Source organism: Lepidochelys kempii, chromosome 1 (genome assembly GCF_965140265.1).
Source record: "Lepidochelys kempii isolate rLepKem1 chromosome 1, rLepKem1.hap2, whole genome shotgun sequence".
NCBI lineage: Eukaryota > Metazoa > Chordata > Testudines > Cheloniidae > Lepidochelys > Lepidochelys kempii.
The window spans coordinates 107,665,651-107,683,250 of record NC_133256.1 but is presented as its reverse complement, the minus strand read 5'-3'; the positions used below and the strand labels follow the sequence as shown (position 1 = coordinate 107,683,250).

Here is a 17,600-nt window from a genome sequence, read left to right as displayed (position 1 = left end):
CGGGCCAGGAGCTCATGGGCCGAGCAGGATGGTCCTGTGGGCTGTAGTTTGCCCACCTCTGTTATAGAGACAGCTACTATTACCCAGCTCCTGGGATGTAATGGGGGAAAAGGAGTATGTGGCAGCTAGGTAAAGCTCTATCGTTCCCAGGCCTCATGCTGCTACCCTTGCCTCACTGGGAGGGGAGCAGGCACCCTGCCACCATCTGTCCAAGTGGCAGATGGGGCAATGGTCTGAAACTAGGAGTTGTGGTACACCTAGGACTGCAAATTACCCAATTCAGCCCCACATCCTTTGCGGCTCACAAGGAATGGAATTCTACCCAGTTCCTGCAGCTCATCAGGTTGGCCCTCTGCCCTAACAACCTTCCTTCTCAAACTTTGTTCAGACCCCCACGCCATGACATTTTGTATCCTGGGCATGAGTGCGTGTGCCTGGCTCCCAAGGCTCATCAGCTCAGCCTCTGGCTGTCACATACCTCCTCTGACCCACACCTTCAAAAGATAGGCAAAGGCCATCCTGATGAGCCCAGAGAGCTTTCATTTCATGTTCCAGCTTGCACTTTTAAGGAGAGCAAGGCAGGAAAATGTGCTACTTATCGTAATGTCCTCCCTCTTGAGGTGAAAGCAGTACTAAAAGAGGAAGCTGCAGTCAGCTCACAGTAGAGCAGAGAGCATAAGATGTCAGACTCCTGACTGCACTAAAAGGGGGCATTGTACAGCAGTCTGGCAAAATGTCAAATTCTGCAAAATAAAAATCAGTGAACACAGAATACACAAGGCCCTGATAATGATTGGCATAACAAGCAGGGTCACAGAACGTCAGCTGCCTAGCCACTGTCATGCATTATGCAGATATCACAGCAAAGGTGACCTTTAATGAGGGGTAGGAAGAAGGACAATGCAACAGCTCTGCAAACTTTTATAGGGAGCGCCTCTCATTCATAAAGAGAGATAACTATGCAAGGGATGTTTGAGAGGAAAAAATGGACTGATGCGTTTTGCCGTTGCTGGAAGAGGAGAAACAGGGACTGACAGCTCAATACCACATAAGAGATGATATGTAAAAGATGCAACTAAGTCTTGAATGGCTTTAAAAGTGAATGTGGGCAGTGTGTGTTTGACACAGACAAAACTGGATTTAAAACATTGCATCAAGGCATTTGGGAACCCACAAAAATGTACAGTGCTCACATTTATGAGGAAAGACCATTATTAAGACCGCAAACAATTCATGGAGGTCACAGAAGAAGGGAGGGGAAACAGGGCTGGGGCATGGGGTTGGGACTCCCCTCCCAACAGGTAAGATTTAGTCACAGGTATTTTTAATAAAAGTCATGGACAAGTCAAAGGGCTGTGACTTATTGTTTATTGCCCGTGACCTGTCCATGACTTTTATTAAAAATACCCAGGACCAAAACGTACCCTTAATCATTATCTTACATTTGGAGGCAGGAGAATGGGCAAGAAGTCTTATAGGGAGGTAAAAATTTTTTTTTTTAAAACCAAACCTGAACATTGTTTGCGTTTTTATATCTTAAACTTTATTCAAGTTTAAGTAATGTTCCCAGCAATATCCAACCATACTGAATAAGTACACCTCTCCCCCGATAGAACGCGGTCCTCGGGAGCCAAAAAAAAAAATCTTACCACGTTATAGGTGAATCCGCATTATATCAAACTTGCTTTGATCCACCGGAGCACTGCTTTACCACGTTATATCTGAATTCATGTTATATCGGGGTAGAGGTGTATATTAGCTGACTGTTTCTGCTAAGTCAGTTTGAAGTGTAAAAATAGCGATAGACACAAACAGTGACAAGGCTTCAGACCTAACATTCTATTTGGATGAATAGGGCAAGTTCATTCACACACACAGCGTTTGTCTTTTTTACAGAATTAATAGGACAGTGCATCAGATTAGCATCAAAAGGTTTCCTGTGCAACCAGAGGGGCAACTTTTTTTTTTTTTTTTTTTAAATTGACAGATTTATTCTACAGAAGACACTGAACTAAAATCTGTGTGGAAAGAAGAACCCGTAGGAATTCCACATATAGAAATTTAGAGAGAGAGAGAATCCGTCACTTCATGAAGATCCAGCAATCTCTCCTTTCTGACCACATTATCTCATTTTTTCCTATGATACCTTTTCATTACCACAAACTAGTCAACGGTACTGTGTATCAACTCCTCCCACATAAAGTCACATTGGTTACCCCAACTGTCATAGCTCCACTGAAGTAAGTGGAGCTGTGACAATTTACACCAGCTGAGGATCTAGCCATTGGAGTATAGACATTAGTGTGGTTGCACCAGGGCAATGCAAACAACTCTACCTTGTCTACACCAGGAAAACAAAAAGGTGTGCTTTAAAAATAATTTTTTAAAAAAGCCCCTCCCCCCCCCCAAAAATCCTGATTGCTTACTTGTTTTAAACATATTTTTCCAATTTTCACACAGAAAACATTTAACATCTTTAAAATGTGCTAACTGGTAGCAGTCAATCCCAGGCTTCCCTTTAGGGTTGATCACTTTAAAAAAAACATGTTAGCACCCTTTTTAAAGTATTAAATCCTGTCTACAGTAGCATTTATCAAATGTTTCGATTCTTGTTTTTAAAGCACTGTTTTTTCTAGGTTATGTAAGGTTCTAGTGTGTGTAGACATGATTTACACCAATGCACTGCAATTTGTACTGCAAGCTTACTGTAGGCCTCACTTACAGGGCTCTAGATCTTGATTCTTACTTGGTACATTCATTCCTAACAATTTGCAAAACCTAACCCAAACAATGTCGCCTGTAAGATATCCAGTTAGTGACACACTCCAGCCAACAACTGAAACAAAAACCAACTAACCTCTCACAAATTCATATAAGCAGACCTTGATATTTTATACTGAGTCTAGTTAACAAATGTAGTCATTAAAGGGTTATCTACAAGGTGAAACATTTAAGAAGTTTAGATTAAAAAGAAAATCATAAAAAATTAAAATCAGTTTCTCGTGCAGTAATTTAGCATGTATAGTGTCATGTCCACAGTGGTGAGAAAGTAAAACTGATTCAGAACCAAGAAGGAAAAAAATTGGGATGTGAGTGTTTTATTTTGGCTTTTAAAAAGAGATTCTAAAATGCGGACTTGTCCCATACTCAGTTCTGGATTTTGTGACTGCTCCCGTTTAATGCATAACAATTACAAACACATCAGCAAGCAAGCTGAAAGAATAACGTTTGCTTTTTTAATTTGTGCTTTGACAGAAACACGCACGCGCAAACACACGTACATGGCTCTAACAGGTCAGAATCTGCGCATGCTCTTAAATGAAAATACGTAATACATAATCACTTTCATAACCTTTAATTCACCTGTCCTGTGATTCAGGAAGAGCAACATTGTAAACCAATGAACTATCACACTGAAATGTTCAATCTTGTAGTCCTGACTTGATAATTTAAAGAAAAAAAGGTTACTTACAGCACTGGATGAACAATCAGCTCCGGACTATATGACTTTATTACAGCTGCTGCATCTTTGGTACAAAATACGTGGGATAAGTCTGCACCCTAAGAAAGAAAATTTGCAGAATTACCATTTGTAATCTTAGTAGTGCATAAACAATTATTCCAATAGCTATTCATTGAACAACTATGGATTCCTACTGCTTGTTAAATAAAGCAAACTTGGCACCTATTTGTTCCATCTTGACTAGCATTCAATAGTTTGGAGAGAAATTACTTTATTTCTTAGCTCTAACTTCCATGCTAAATTGCATATTTACAGATATACTTGCTTACTGAACAGGATTATGGCAAAAAAATCAGTGAAAGTTTAGGGCCAGATCTTGAAACCCTTTATCACATGAGTAATCCTCTCCATTCATGCATGAGCAAGAATGACAGGCCTAGTCCCACAGTAAGGAAAGACAAAAAGGAGACAGTCAAGTAGGAGATAGGTTACAGCACAGACAAAAATTGGTGTTGTGCTATATTCATGCAGGATAAACAAGATTACCCAGGAGTTATTTTCCAATCCCATAGTTTTTGATCCAATGAGCCAAATCTGGCCTAGAGATAAATTGGCACAATTTCATTTATTACCATTGAATTGCATGCATTTCTGAGTTTGACCCTATGCTTCTTTTACCTCTGATAAGAAAAAGCAAATAATATACACGTAGGTTAGGTAGCCAGGGACAAGAAGTTTCCAATACTTCGGGTGTAGAAAGACACACCAGACTTAAAAGATACAAACACTTAAAGGAAGACAGTAACCAACTAATGGTTCCTCTGGTGTATTAATATCATCATTTAACATTTTCCAACCCCTGAGCAATTTAAGGTCCTGATCCTGAAGTTTGTTCTGTTAAGGTGAAATGCTATGTCTGTGCATAGGCCCACTGAATTCAGTAAGGTTCCAGGTTGGTGCAGCAGCCTGCCTGCACATAACAAATGGCTGTATTATGGCCATAGTGTCTTGTCATACCGAGTAGTCATCTCTGTCAAACTTTAAATACAAAAGAGCCCAGTTTAAATTATTTTTGGTCTTGCCTAAATTAAATAATAATAAACTTAGCTTACTGAAAAGAAAAAAAAATGAATGACTTACAAATCTGAGATTCTTCCTAGCCATAAAAGTTATGAATGTTCTAGAACTCAGAAATTATTAAAAAGATAAAAAAAGTTACATTTCTAGTAGAACTAAAATCCCATACATAGTACAATACAAGCCTTTTGCAAATGACACTAGACAATCCATTTATGTTATTAAAAATACATTACACATGAAAGCTGGAAAACACGTACCACTTTTAGAGCTGAAATTGCAGCAAAATATGGTGCCCCAGTGTACCTACAAATGAAACATTTTCTAGGTTAGGAAACAGACACACAATTGTACCAAAAGACAAAGTTGGCAATTGATCACCCTGCTACAACGAAGAATCGAATTCAAGAGCAAGTTAAATAAATAAGCTCAAGTAGTTCCTATTTATAAAGGATGGGTGAAATCCTGGCCACACTGAAGTCAATAGCAAAACTCCAAGTGACTTCAACGAGGCTGAGATTTCACCCTATGCATCCACTCTCATTTGTGTGATATTTACATGGATTACATCATAAATAAAAGTCAACACAAAGTACTCACATAAGCACAAAAGACAGACTCAATCCATTCAGAAAAGGGACTCAGAAAAAGCTCAGGTATAAAAGACAGTATCTTGCAACGTGCCTTGCCAGGTCAAATTTGGGCTCTAGTAGACCAATCAAAAAAGCGAATTAGAGAGACAAGGATAATCCAATAGGGAAATCCTAACTGTAACAAAAAGGTCCCTTCCAACCCTGATATTCTATGAAAATAATGAATTTAGCTCTTTAAGTGGTATTTTTAATCTGTAGATTTCCAAGTACGTCACAATAGAAGTAATATCGCCATTTTAGAGACGGCCAAACGGAGGCACAGTAAGGTGAAATGACTCACGCAACGCATCACAATGGGTGTCACAACTGAGATGTTCGGCAGTCTTGCCTTGGGCTCAGAGCAGGTCAGAGTTCAAGATGGACCAGAGAGCAAAACCGAGAGTCAGGCATCAGAAAGGGTCAAGATACCAGGAGATCAACAGCAGGATCAGGTACTAGAGAGGAAGCAGTCCTAAACACGGGGAACCCAGCTGCATGGACAACTTCCTGTCCCTGTGCTTAGTTTAAATAGCAGCTCTGAACCAGTCAGTCAGATCCCAGGACTGGACTCCTCTGTCAAAGTTCAGCTTCTATTCTGACAACTTTTAGGTCACTGGGCAACAGGCTGGAACTTACTAGCTCCTCAGGACCCGGGTTCAAGACACGTGGTCCCTATCATCAGGTCCCTGGCAGAACCAGGAATAGAGCCTAGGTCCTATAACTTCCAGTCCTGTGCCCTCCTCAATTGACCTACACTATCTTCTGTTCCCCAGAGTTCAAATCAGGATACTATTAGCAAAAACATGCCACCTGATTAGTGTTGAGAAGGTGCATAATAAGAGTCTCAAAAGGCAGCTTGAATTCAAACCAAGAACCATGGCCAGGTAGCCAAGATGTAGTTCATAAGTCTGGTGTAAGTCAGGAATCGTATAAGGATATCACCACTATCATCAGTTGTTTCACCTTGTTACTTTATTCTCAATGCTTCTCCCATAAGCTCCATTTAAATTTCCTTCTACATTGTGTAAAGACAGACATTAGGGTGGAAAGAAGAGAGAAGGTAGAGGGGAATGGAACTCAAATGACCAAACTTCAACTGCATTTATAGCCAAAACAGGGATGGCATGACATTTACCAGAAGTGGTTTTTACTACCCCAAGAAAAGCTAGTTAGAAAGTGCCTTAAAGTGTGACTATGATAAAAACTGTTTCATTAATGCATACCACCTTACACTTAGTTTTAGTTAGATTCAAATTGTGGTTATATGAATTAAATTTCTGAATCTATTGGCTTAAATTTGGCAAAAAAAGTAAAATTGAACTGGGTGTAATTCTAATATATGCAATCATAGCATTGAACATGGGAACGTCTACACATTTTGTTTGGTATTTTCTCAAGTTACACATTTCAGTCAGGACCTGTTCCATTTTTCCATGTTACATAGACAAAAATTAAAAACAGTTGGTTATATGAAAGTGACAATACCGCAGAACTGTAGGCTTGAAACTTTAAGCAATCAGAAGCATGCAGAATTGTAGACTACCACTCCAGGTCCATATGGCAGTACAGCATTCTGTAGCACAAGCCCAACTTTTATGAAATGTACACACTAAGCCTCAATTTTGAGCTGATGTATCCAAAGTTTGAAAAGATTTGTTCTGTGCTTGCTGAACACTGATGCAATTGTACCACCAGTTCTATGAAGTCAGATGTAATATTAGTAGTCTTCAGATTTTTCCCACCATGTTACAGGGGAAACTTTTTCCTTCATAGCAGATGAAAACACTGATTTTAGATACAGCATTTCTACTTTAAATGCAAGTGAATATGGCAGAAAGTGAGGATTTTTACTGAGCAACCACTGCCCGGCAATTTCTTCTTATTCAGTTGACAATTTCTTTCCTGCTTATTTTAGATGAAGACCAAACCAGGTTGGCCAACATGTGTACAGGAGTAACTGCCTCATTAAATCTGTTTTGTGCTGTTGCTTTGCACGGTGCAAGATCTTCAGTAAATCCAACCATTCTTTGCATGCAACTGCAATTGTTAATGTGCCCCTTTGGAATGTGTCAAATGCCACAGCAACTGGTTTTTATTGACTGATCAAGTTCTTTGCTTCTTGGTAAATCCCTTGATTAGTAGTTACACTGATCACTCTATCTTCAAATTCTGCCTCATGATCACTCACAATCCTGAGATAACACAGCTAATTTTTAATTTATGTTTCCAGGCATACTATTTGAGTGTTCCATTGTGTCTCACCAGGGATTTGGGATTTCACAGATCCTTGGCATTTTTTTTAAACAGGCTCCAGTATTCAAATACTTTTGTAAATCTACTACATGTTTCATCAAAGCACTTTGTGCAAGGTCTTGTCCAAGTAGATTTAGCCAATGTAAGGCACAACTATATGTAACTAAAGTGTCATTTTTTCCAAATTACTTCTCATTCTTTACAACTTTTCCCCCGCACTGTCTGTCAGGTAGCTCACCACCACAAATATACAATTCACTTACTAATGCCTTGGCTTCCCTTGCCAGGGTATCACAGTACTTTCCTGTCTTATTGCTCCAAGTCTCAACCTCTGTCACATTTTAAGATTCACCCCAGACCAGTGAGTGGTTGTGTCACTACTCGCCCCATAACTCTGAATGCCTTAAAATGCTCTGCTGCTGTAACTCCCTGTCTGGGCGCTCCCAACCAGCATACGAGCATGCACTGAATGACTGCATGTTAAGCAGCACTGGTTCAGCAGCTCTGATTCCAGCAGCCTGCTTGCTACACTACAGCCAGACTCTGGTCTCAACCAGCTTTTGTTTTTATTAGCCAAGTGACCCCCAACACACACCCAGTCCCAAATTTCCCCAAAACCATCTACCCTGAAAATGTCCAGCCCTATCCTGGAACATTCAGAGAAGTAATACGGTCTGTTGCTCCTTTAAAGACACAAAAGCACAGCAGCCTGTTGCTTTAACTGGAATTAATAATCAATTTAAGTCAAACACAGTAGTAGGCGGATTTGGAATAAAAGTAAAACAAGTTTATTTAACCAAAAATACACAGATTTTAAGTGCATTCAAGAGATAAAGTCAGAAATGGTAACAAATAAAAGTGAAAACACCAATCTAAAAGTTTAACAAAGACTGTCTTGCGAAATTTAAGTTTTAAAGAGGATTTTCCTCTGATCCAGTCTTTCCAGCTTTTTACTGAATGGCCTGGCCAGGACATCACAGAGATCAAATTGCTTGGTTTCTTAAGGCAAAGAATCCCTTAGGGGCTCACTCCCCCTCTCTTTATAGTCCCATGAACATTTGAAACACATTCTTCTGAAGGGTTCCCTCGGGTAAAGTTCATTAATTCATGCTGAATAACGGAGCCATGAGGTTGGGAGGATAAGACTCCAAGCTGGTTCCTTCCCCGCTGGCTGTTGCTACTATGCTCATTATCTCTTTCTGCTGCAACTTCCCATACAAATGATAACTCACTGAATTTGGCCACACCTGACCTGAGGTGTTGGCCTCTTTTCTTACCTGAGGAAAACCTGTTTATCAACTCCCCGACATGCCTGGTTTTTAGTCACAGACTTTAAAGCATAATATTAGTGAGTATCTATAGTTTCACACACAGCCTTGTTACATATATTGTACAATGATATTATTGACCAGCATGTTATTTGTTTTCAAATGATACCTCACAAGGCATACTCTGTACAAAAATCATTGCAGTGGTGTGAATACAGAAGTGCTTGCGCTCACAACCACTGATACATAAACCACAATTTTCCCTGTGTGCATACAGTTAGCTATCACTGGGTCACTACACATTACTCCAACCATATGCTTTTCCACATAATTTATTGCATGCTACTATCCTCAAGCCATCAGTATTTGTGTTTAACAGTTCACCAGCTACCTGCTTTCAACTGGATGCTTTGCAGCTTGGCCTTAGGCAGCTAATCATTGCTTGAGAAGTTGGACGTTGAATAAAAGAGAAGGGAATATTATAGCCATAAAATATTCTGCAATTTTCAAGTTTAATTTCTGTTTCAGTTTTGGAGTTGTTTGTGTTACAAAAATATCCATTTTTGGTTCAAAAAACATGATACTTACTCCTTGTTTTCTTTAGCCGACCTGGATCTGATGTACTTGGCAATGGTTATGCAAGTATTATCTGTACTCATCCTCAGGGTTTGATTCCAGTTCTACTACTTAGTGTATGCGCAACATGCTTCAGGTGGCATGGGACCAGGATTCAACACCAAATTTGGTCCGCGGGTTGGATCATTAGCTTCCCCAAGTTGGGCTGGATACTGACAGGGAGTGCGACGTGAATGCTGATCCATGTGTTTAGCCAAAGGGAGTCTGGTGTCTTTCTTCTTTCCACAGCATTTTGCAAAATGTTTCCTCATACGGTCTGCCTTCCCATTCACTTTTTCTTTGCAATTTCTGCCTTTAAGAATCTCTTTGCCGCCACCATGAACTTTCTCAAAATAGCCATGGACTGGGTCAAGTGGTCTTCCACCTTTGCTCATGCTGAAATACTTTGACTTGAGTCACCATACACCGGAATTCAGTTGCAGCAACTGTACGCCAACTAGTCCAGTACTCCGTCTCTTGATTTGGCTAGACAGGTAGTCTGGCAATTTACCTCAAACAGAAAATGAAACGTCTGAATCTGGGAATTCCCCTTCTCTGTTTGCTTAACAAACATGTAATTTTCATTGCTAAAGCAAAGAAGGGGTATTCCCAGATTCAGACGTTTCAGTTTCTGTTTGAGGTAGCTAAGGCACTAGCATACAGTTTTAGGTCTTTTTTGTTTTATTTTAACTGAAATTAAAAGAGACCATGTTACTGCAAAATCATTATTAAGTTGCTTGATATTTGCCAGTAATTTTCATTAGTATGTTCTAATAATTTTATTCTTCCAGTTTCCCAGTTTAAACTGGTATTTACCAGCCCTGACCTAAACTAGTTTTCCCCCCAAGAAATTGCCAACCCTTAAGTCTTGCATCACTGACATAGGGGGACACGTATTCTGATTCTAATGATCGACTAAGTAAAGCCCCCTTTGAAAACAGTATTTTCAACGTAAATTATTTTAAAAAGTAGTAAAACATGTACTTGAAATCCCTAATCAACAACAGCATATATATTTCTGTTTAACTTACTCTTGACATCCTCCCACGATGCCTATCCGTCCATCTTGACCTTTATGCTTCTTTGCCGTTAGAGGAGGAATAACATTGCGCACCAACTGAAAAATATTCTCCATATCCTTTATAGAATGTGTTTTGTGTAGTGAAAAGGCTCTCTCGATAACTAGAAAAAGATAGAAACATTAAAAAAATTACTTCAGAAATGTTTCTTTTTAAATTGATAGAAACCTCAGTGCATTTTGAAACATTCAGAAGTATTCGTGTAATCAATTTCTATAACAGATGTTACATAGTCGCACAGAATGATTAAAAAACCCAAACTCTCCAATTTTACTTTGAACAAAACTATTCAGTCTTGCACTCAGTAATTGTCCTTGCCATACCAACACCACAAATAAAAAAAAGATGTTCTAAGAAAGTTAGGAGACAACTCTGAAAATATTCCTGTAACAAACAAGAAAACACCGGCTCTGCGCAATGTCAGCAGAAAACCCTTTTCTCCAATCTTTACAGAATCTAACATTAAACCACACTAGCTAAACTGTAGCAAAAATCACTTTATAGTGTTCAATAATGATAATTATATTCCTGGCTGATCTCTTGTTTTGACAAGACTTCTATAATATAAAGAAAAGGCGTGCTTGTGGCACCTTAGAGACTAACCAATTTATTTGAGCATAAGCTTTCGTGAGCTACAGCTCACTTCGAAGTGAGCTGTAGCTCACGAAAGCTTATGCTCAAATAAATTGTGAGCTGTAGCTCACGAAAGCTTATGCTCAAATAAATTGGTTAGTCTCTAAGGTGCCACAAGCACGCCTTTTCTTTTTGTGAATACAGACTAACGCGGCTGTTACTCTGAAACCTTCTATAATACAGGCATTCAATTCCCATTGGGATCAAACACTAACCTTCTTGGAGCATGGCCAAAAAATATCATTGTCACAATCCAGAATATAACAAAAAACTCATCTCCGCTCTGGAAATAGGGCAATATTTCCCCCTTAAAATTACTCCACATTTTACAAACTACCTAGTTTTCTACCATAAAATCTACAAGAAACATGCATCCCATACACCTCACAACCTACTTACAGTGCCTTGGCTGCTAAAAAACCTTCAGTTTTCTTGCTTTTCTAGAACAGAGACTATAATGAGGGGGAAACAAGAGAACATAAAAAAAAAAGAAGGAACTCTAGACTGGATTTCACTTCTGCCTAAAGATTTCACTTCAACTTTAGATACAAATAACTTAGGTCCCAAATCATTAACATATACAGTATGTTGCCTTAAATTACTTTTAAAGCATATTTTATTATAAACTGTAAAAAAAATCCTCTTATGATTGGAAGCCAATTCAGAGTTTCTCTTGCTACAGTACAAAATTACAACTACATCTGCATCATCAAATGTAGTACACAGGTAATAGAACATCTTTCAGATTAAAAGTGAATGCATTTTAGAAGTAATAAATATTAAGGTTAAATATGTATTGTGTTCAAGATTTAGGAGCTTAAGTAGTTTTCTGTACCACTACTGGTAAGAAATAAACTGTAGTAGACATACAGGGTCTAATTTAAATATTAAAATATTGCTCAAAAACTTTGATAAACTATTATGACATCAAAAAGTAGTATTACAGACCAGATATCCATTCAATAGAATAAGAAAGTATGCTAACTTAAACCATAACAGGCCTAAACATTCATTCCTTGTTTATTCAAGACTCCACTAAATTTCAAGAGAAGTTTGGGAAACTTCATTTCAGAGAAACACAGAACTGGGCCTTACATTTATTTGGCTCTTTAAATGTCCAAACTATAAGTTCTGATAGCCTGCCCAGAACCAGAAACTGGCTTACAGAGTTTTATTTCTAATTCTGCTTATCTATATATATAAATAAGACTACTCATCCACTGAATACTGAACCCACATATGATTTTAAAAACAAAAGTAAAACAAAACAACTGTTCATTCCAACCTGATGGGCTATAACCTGTTAGCCTGTAACCTAAGCCCTGCCACCCAGGGCAGAAGCCATCAGGCTTCAGCCCCAGATGGTGGAGCTCAGGCTTCAGCTTCGGCCCTGGATCTCAGCAAGTCTACGCCAGCCCTGGCGACCCCAACTGAAATGGGGTCACGACCCACAGTTTGAGAACCGCTGATCCAGAGTGAAATCCAGGCCCTACTGAAATGAATGGCAAAACTTCCTTAGACTTCAGCAGGGCCAGGACTTCAGCCGTAATGTTCAAAACATGTCCGACATACCCACTGTTAAAAACCTCAATACATGTTATTTTTCCAGGTCTTTTTCATTACTTTGAATTAACATTTTCAAGTATGATGACAGCCTTGACAGCAAGATTACTACTCAAAAATGTTAAGATCTATATTTCTTTTTTCAATTTTATGTAGACTATTGTTTCATTCTGCTGCAAGACACTTGCTTCCAGATCATTTCCAGTAAAAGTTAAGCTCCATAACATATTATATATAATTGCATTCTATATAGATCTGAACGTGACATGAACTGATCAGTTCTTATGGATTACTTTTCCAAAATGTTATTTCAATATTTAGAATTTGTTAGAGTCTTTTTTATTTTAATATCAGTACAATAGCAAGGCAAGGCATTTTAATTCAATTTACAGACAAAATAAAACTCATCACAATATTGAAAATAAGTCAAAGCTAGACATTTATTTTCAGATACGACCACCAGCCATTGCACAAATCTTTTAAATATAATATTAGATCTTATTTATGCTATAGAATGAAGTACCTATTGGTGGAGAAAGTGCTGCTGTCATAGCATTATAATTAAAGTTATCGCCATATGATCGGTGATTTGCTCTCTGAGGTGGACTAGTTGGTATAGACTGTGACCTTTGTGATACTGTAGAAGAAATTCCTGCCAACATCTGTCCCAACATTTGTAACATCTGGAGTTCTCGAGCATGCTCAGCTTCACGGCGCTTGTCCTCAATTTTAAGTCGTTGCTCTTCATATTTGTAAAATTTCTCTTCTGTATCCACACTCTGTTGTAGGAATTTCTCCATCATTTTATCCAGTGTTAAATTTGCATGGCGTTTTTTTGATCTTTTGGGTTGAGAGAGTGGTTGTGTACTGGTTTGAGCATTGATTTGTTTAAAGCCTAAAACAAAGTAGATAAAATTATTTTCAATCTTCCAGACATACTAAAAGGAACAAGTAAATAGTAAAACTGTTCCCCTTGTGAAATGGAGATCTATTTTGCCATCTCAAAGTATCATTTTGTTTCAAAATTAGGCATGATTATTTCTGATGATTTTAAGGAGTACCAAAATAGGGAATACATGCTTATCCAACAAATTATACAGGTAACATGTAATCAAATAGGGACCCCTTTTAACTGCTGTAGTACTAAACTTCAAAAATAGGAAGAGGCTTTTTGATCTTTTAAAAAGGTTTGTGAAAGCTATTCAACAGTACAGCCTCATTTGTGTATTGCAGGTAATTACGCTAATCAGAATTGAGCTTCAGCCTGCTGGCATTTTAGATTTGCATTTCAAAAAAGATGTTAGTGTAAACAACACTTTGATGAGATTTATGTATAAAAAGGAGATTGGTTAAATGTCAACCAATTGGCTAACTTCCGAGTGTTCCAAAGACAGAGTCAGGTTTTAGACAAATACCCACAGCACAAGACTGGACTTTAAAAAACATTTGTGCAGAGTACAAAGGGCAACAGGGAAAGGGGCAGGCTTTATGTTGCTTTCTACTCCCCTCCCCCCAACTGTACTATTCAACTGAGTCAAATACGAGTTCTAGAAAAAGCCCAGTTAGGTTTGTGGCCCACAAATGACAGTACATAGATAAAAACAAACAGAACATTTTCCTAACTATTATCATAGCGAACTATTTTTAAAAAATAATAGTTACACAGTGATAAACAGAACTGCATAGCATCTATAGCAAAGTTTAAACATAGCAGGAATGATGAGGATGCTGCCATTTTTATCCAGAACTGTTTGGCACCTCCTATCTTATCTCTACTTTAGTTTCCTATTTGTTTCCTATTGATAACAAACGAATGAAAACTAGAGACCCTTCATTCTCCCTCCCCCATATTGCAACTATTTACTTAGTAATTTTTAAGAGCTTCATGAACTAATTCCTTTCCACTCCTGCTTTCATTCTGGGAAGAGCCAAAGGGACGAAACACTGGGATAGGGAAGGAGAAGGGCAAAAAGGAGAAGAGAAATTAAATGGAGGAGATAGGACTCCACAGTGGGGGGGGGGGGAGGGGTTAAAGACACTAAAGACGTTTTAATCCAGTTCCCCTTGAAGAGGATGAGAGGAGTCTGGAAGGGAAGAGGCCAGTGCAGAAGCGATTGGAAGCACGTTAGCTAGAGGCGCTAGTACTTCTATTGTATGGGGGGGAGGGACAGAGGATATGGGGGCAAAGACGGGGGGAGGGATACCCCTACCAGCGTGCATACGGGGTGGGGCTCCCCGGCCCGGCAGCTGGTACTTACCCTCGGCGGGTGGCACGGGGATGGCGAACGGGGGGCACTCCACCTTGATGGGGTGCTCGGCGTAGGACGAGCACTCGCCCGAGTCCTCGGTGAAGTGGTCGTGGGGGGACTCGAGCTCGGCGTCCTCGTCGAGCTCGGTGTCGGGCTCGCGGCTGTTGTGGGGGGTGCCCGGCGTGGGCGGCCCGGCGGCGGGCTGGACGCCGTCGGCGGGCTGGGCCAGCAGCTCGGGCGCGCTGTCCGGCCCGCCCCGGCAGCTGAGGATCCGGTCCATCTCGTCGTAGTACTTGCAGATCTTGCGGGCGTGCCCGTTCTTCTTCAGCCCGTCCCGGGCCTGGTAGTACTGGCGCTTGAGGCCCTTGATGCGGATGCGGCACTGCTCCGGGGTGCGCTCGAAGCCCAGCTCGGCCAGGCGGCAGGCCACGTCCCGGTACACATGGCTGTTCCGAAAGTTCCCGTCCAGCGCCGACTGCACGTCGGCCTCGCCCCAGATCTCCAGCAGCGCCCGCGTCTCCAGGTCGGACCACAGGAAGCCCCGCGTGTTGGTGATCATCCTCGGCCGGCCGGCCGGCGCTGCAATGGCCGCGCACCCGGGGAGAGCTGGGGGGGGGGGGTAGCGCCCGCCCGGCCTCGCCTACAGCCCCGGCGGCGCAGCGGCAAGTGGCGGAGAAGCCAGCGCCGGGCCCCGCATCCCAGCCCGCCGCCCCCCCACGCAAACAAACTTTCCGGCCGCCGCCGCCCGGTCCGGGTCCCCTGCAGACGGAGCCGCGGCCCCGCAGGCGCAGGGCGCCGCCCGCTCAGCCAGTCAGCCGGGCGCGGCCGCTCCCCGGGCCCCGGCAGGACGCTGGCTGAGCTGCTAGGCCCCGCTCGCTGCTCATCACACGGCGCCCCCGCCCGCCGCGGCCGGAGCCCCGCACGCTGCCCTCCCCCCCCCCCTCTCTCACACACAGGGCGCCGCAGGCAGCTCCGCGCCCAGACGCCCGCCCGCCCGCCCGGCGTCACCGCGCACTGCGCGCTACCTCACCCCGCACGCCGGGGCTCAGCCGGGCCGGCCCGCGGCTGCTGGGAGCGGGGCCCGCGCCGCAGCTCCGAGCTCGCTCGCCCGGGCCAGGCCCGGGCCACGCAGCGGTGACACACAGACAGCACCTGCCGCTCGAGTCAGGCCGCGGCTGGCTCCTTAAACAACCAACCCTCGGCCGTGGCCGGCCCTCAGCCCTGCTCTCGGCAGCTCCTGGCCAACACCCCGCTCCCCTCGCGTCATGCCCCCGGGAGAGTCGCTAGTCGCTAGTCCACCACCACGGTAACAGGCAGGTGTGGAAGCGTTGCGCCTGGATGTATTATTTTTTATTCCAGGCGCACTTGGAGAGGTCCTTGTGTTAGGCGATAGGCAAACACCGAGGCCCCTGTGCTGAAAACTGGTCCGTGTGATGTGAACCCTCTTGTTAACAGACAGCTCCTGCCTGAGCAGCCGAATCACCTCTTCAATAATCAATATCTTCTTACCAAACACCACCTCCAAAAAAATAAAGCCGTCAGCTATAGCTCTCCACGCCCATGTATCGTTGCCTGCTATTTACATCTCACTCCTCTTTGGACGCTAGTGAGTTTCACTTTGGCAGGGTCATGCTGAAACCCTGGACTGCGAACATGGCACGGGAAAGCCTTCACCCAATTGACTAAAGAACAGTTTATATTCATTCCACACATTTCCATGGATACTAGGTTTTATACAAAACGAGGAAGGCACAATGTATAGGTTGGGCCTAAACGTTAGCTAAAATTTGTACAGACCGTTGTAAATACAAGGCACGACTGAAATCAAATGACAACGCATTGCTGTTCTCAGCGGAGGCCCTGTCTCCGACAGCGCAACCCTCTTCCTGAGCTCCTTCTTCCAATGCTTCCCGTGGCACTGCTCCGGGAAGACACCCACCCACGGCTTTGCTTTCTAATTCCTCCGCCCCGCGCCTGTGAAACTCCGCGGGGGAGTCAGAAGGGTGGGGTGCCCTGAAGAGCATCAAGTCCAGGCAACCCAGACCAAGGGGCAGTTTCTTTGACGAGTGGAGACCCTGCTTGGGCACAGGGCACTTTGCTTCGTCCAGCAGTTTTCAGAAAGCCGGCGACGCGCGCCCAGCGCACACACCTGTCTGGCCCGTGGCGAGCCGGGAAAAGCTTCCGCCATTCGCTTAGGCTGGCGGCAGCTGCCGCCCAAACGAAGCTGCGGGTCCCCCATACCCTGCTGGCGAGAGACCCAGTGGAGAGGGCTTATACCTTTGTCATACTGCAGCCAGATGATCGTAACTACAGCCGAGGCCAGTGCTGCGAGCACACAAGTGGTGACAGTGCCCCTTCCCCAAATCATCTCGGATGGGGGCCTGGGAACGGCCCCAGCACGGGCCCCGCACGCACCGCTCTGCACTCTCCTCTTACCTAGCCACCAAGCGGGGCTCACACCACCTCCTGCCAAACACACAGGCAAGCGCCTGACACAACTCATCAGCGCTGCTTCCGGCTCCACGCCGCCGCGGGCTGCCCACACAAGCCCGCAGCGCCACGCCTTCCTCTGGGGCACACCCACGAGCGGCAGCCAATCCCGGCTCTAGCCGAGCTCCTGACAGACACATCAGAGCCGTGCTGCCGGCTGGAGGGGAGTAGCCTGCTCTGCTCCAGTGTGTACAGAATGCACTCAGGCTCGAGAGGGTGTCAGGGCTGCTGAGGGCATTTTACCTGCTGATCTAAGGCAACAAATGTGCACCAGGAGC

At 42.9% G+C, this 17,600-nt stretch overlaps 1 protein-coding gene across 10 annotated transcripts in view; it reads right to left on the bottom strand.

The window, feature by feature from the left end:
- NAXD (NAD(P)HX dehydratase) overlaps positions 1-17,397 on the bottom strand; it is a 72,209-nt gene extending 54,812 nt beyond the window's left edge. The window contains exons 1-5 of one of the 10 annotated variants that reach the window (XR_012159579.1): positions 14,842-15,755; positions 13,107-13,478; positions 10,340-10,490; positions 4,801-4,846; positions 3,473-3,561 (exon numbers count right to left, since the gene is read on the bottom strand). Coding sequence is in view for 9 of the 10 variants with exons in the window: in XM_073349769.1 (XP_073205870.1) it covers positions 3,473-3,561; positions 4,801-4,846; positions 10,340-10,490; positions 13,107-13,478; positions 14,842-15,391 (1,208 nt within the window). In the remaining variant the exon portion in view is untranslated. The other 9 variants (XM_073349792.1, XM_073349783.1, XM_073349769.1 and 6 more) reach the window with 9 other exon arrangements.
- Positions 17,398-17,600: the final 203 nt, after the last annotated feature.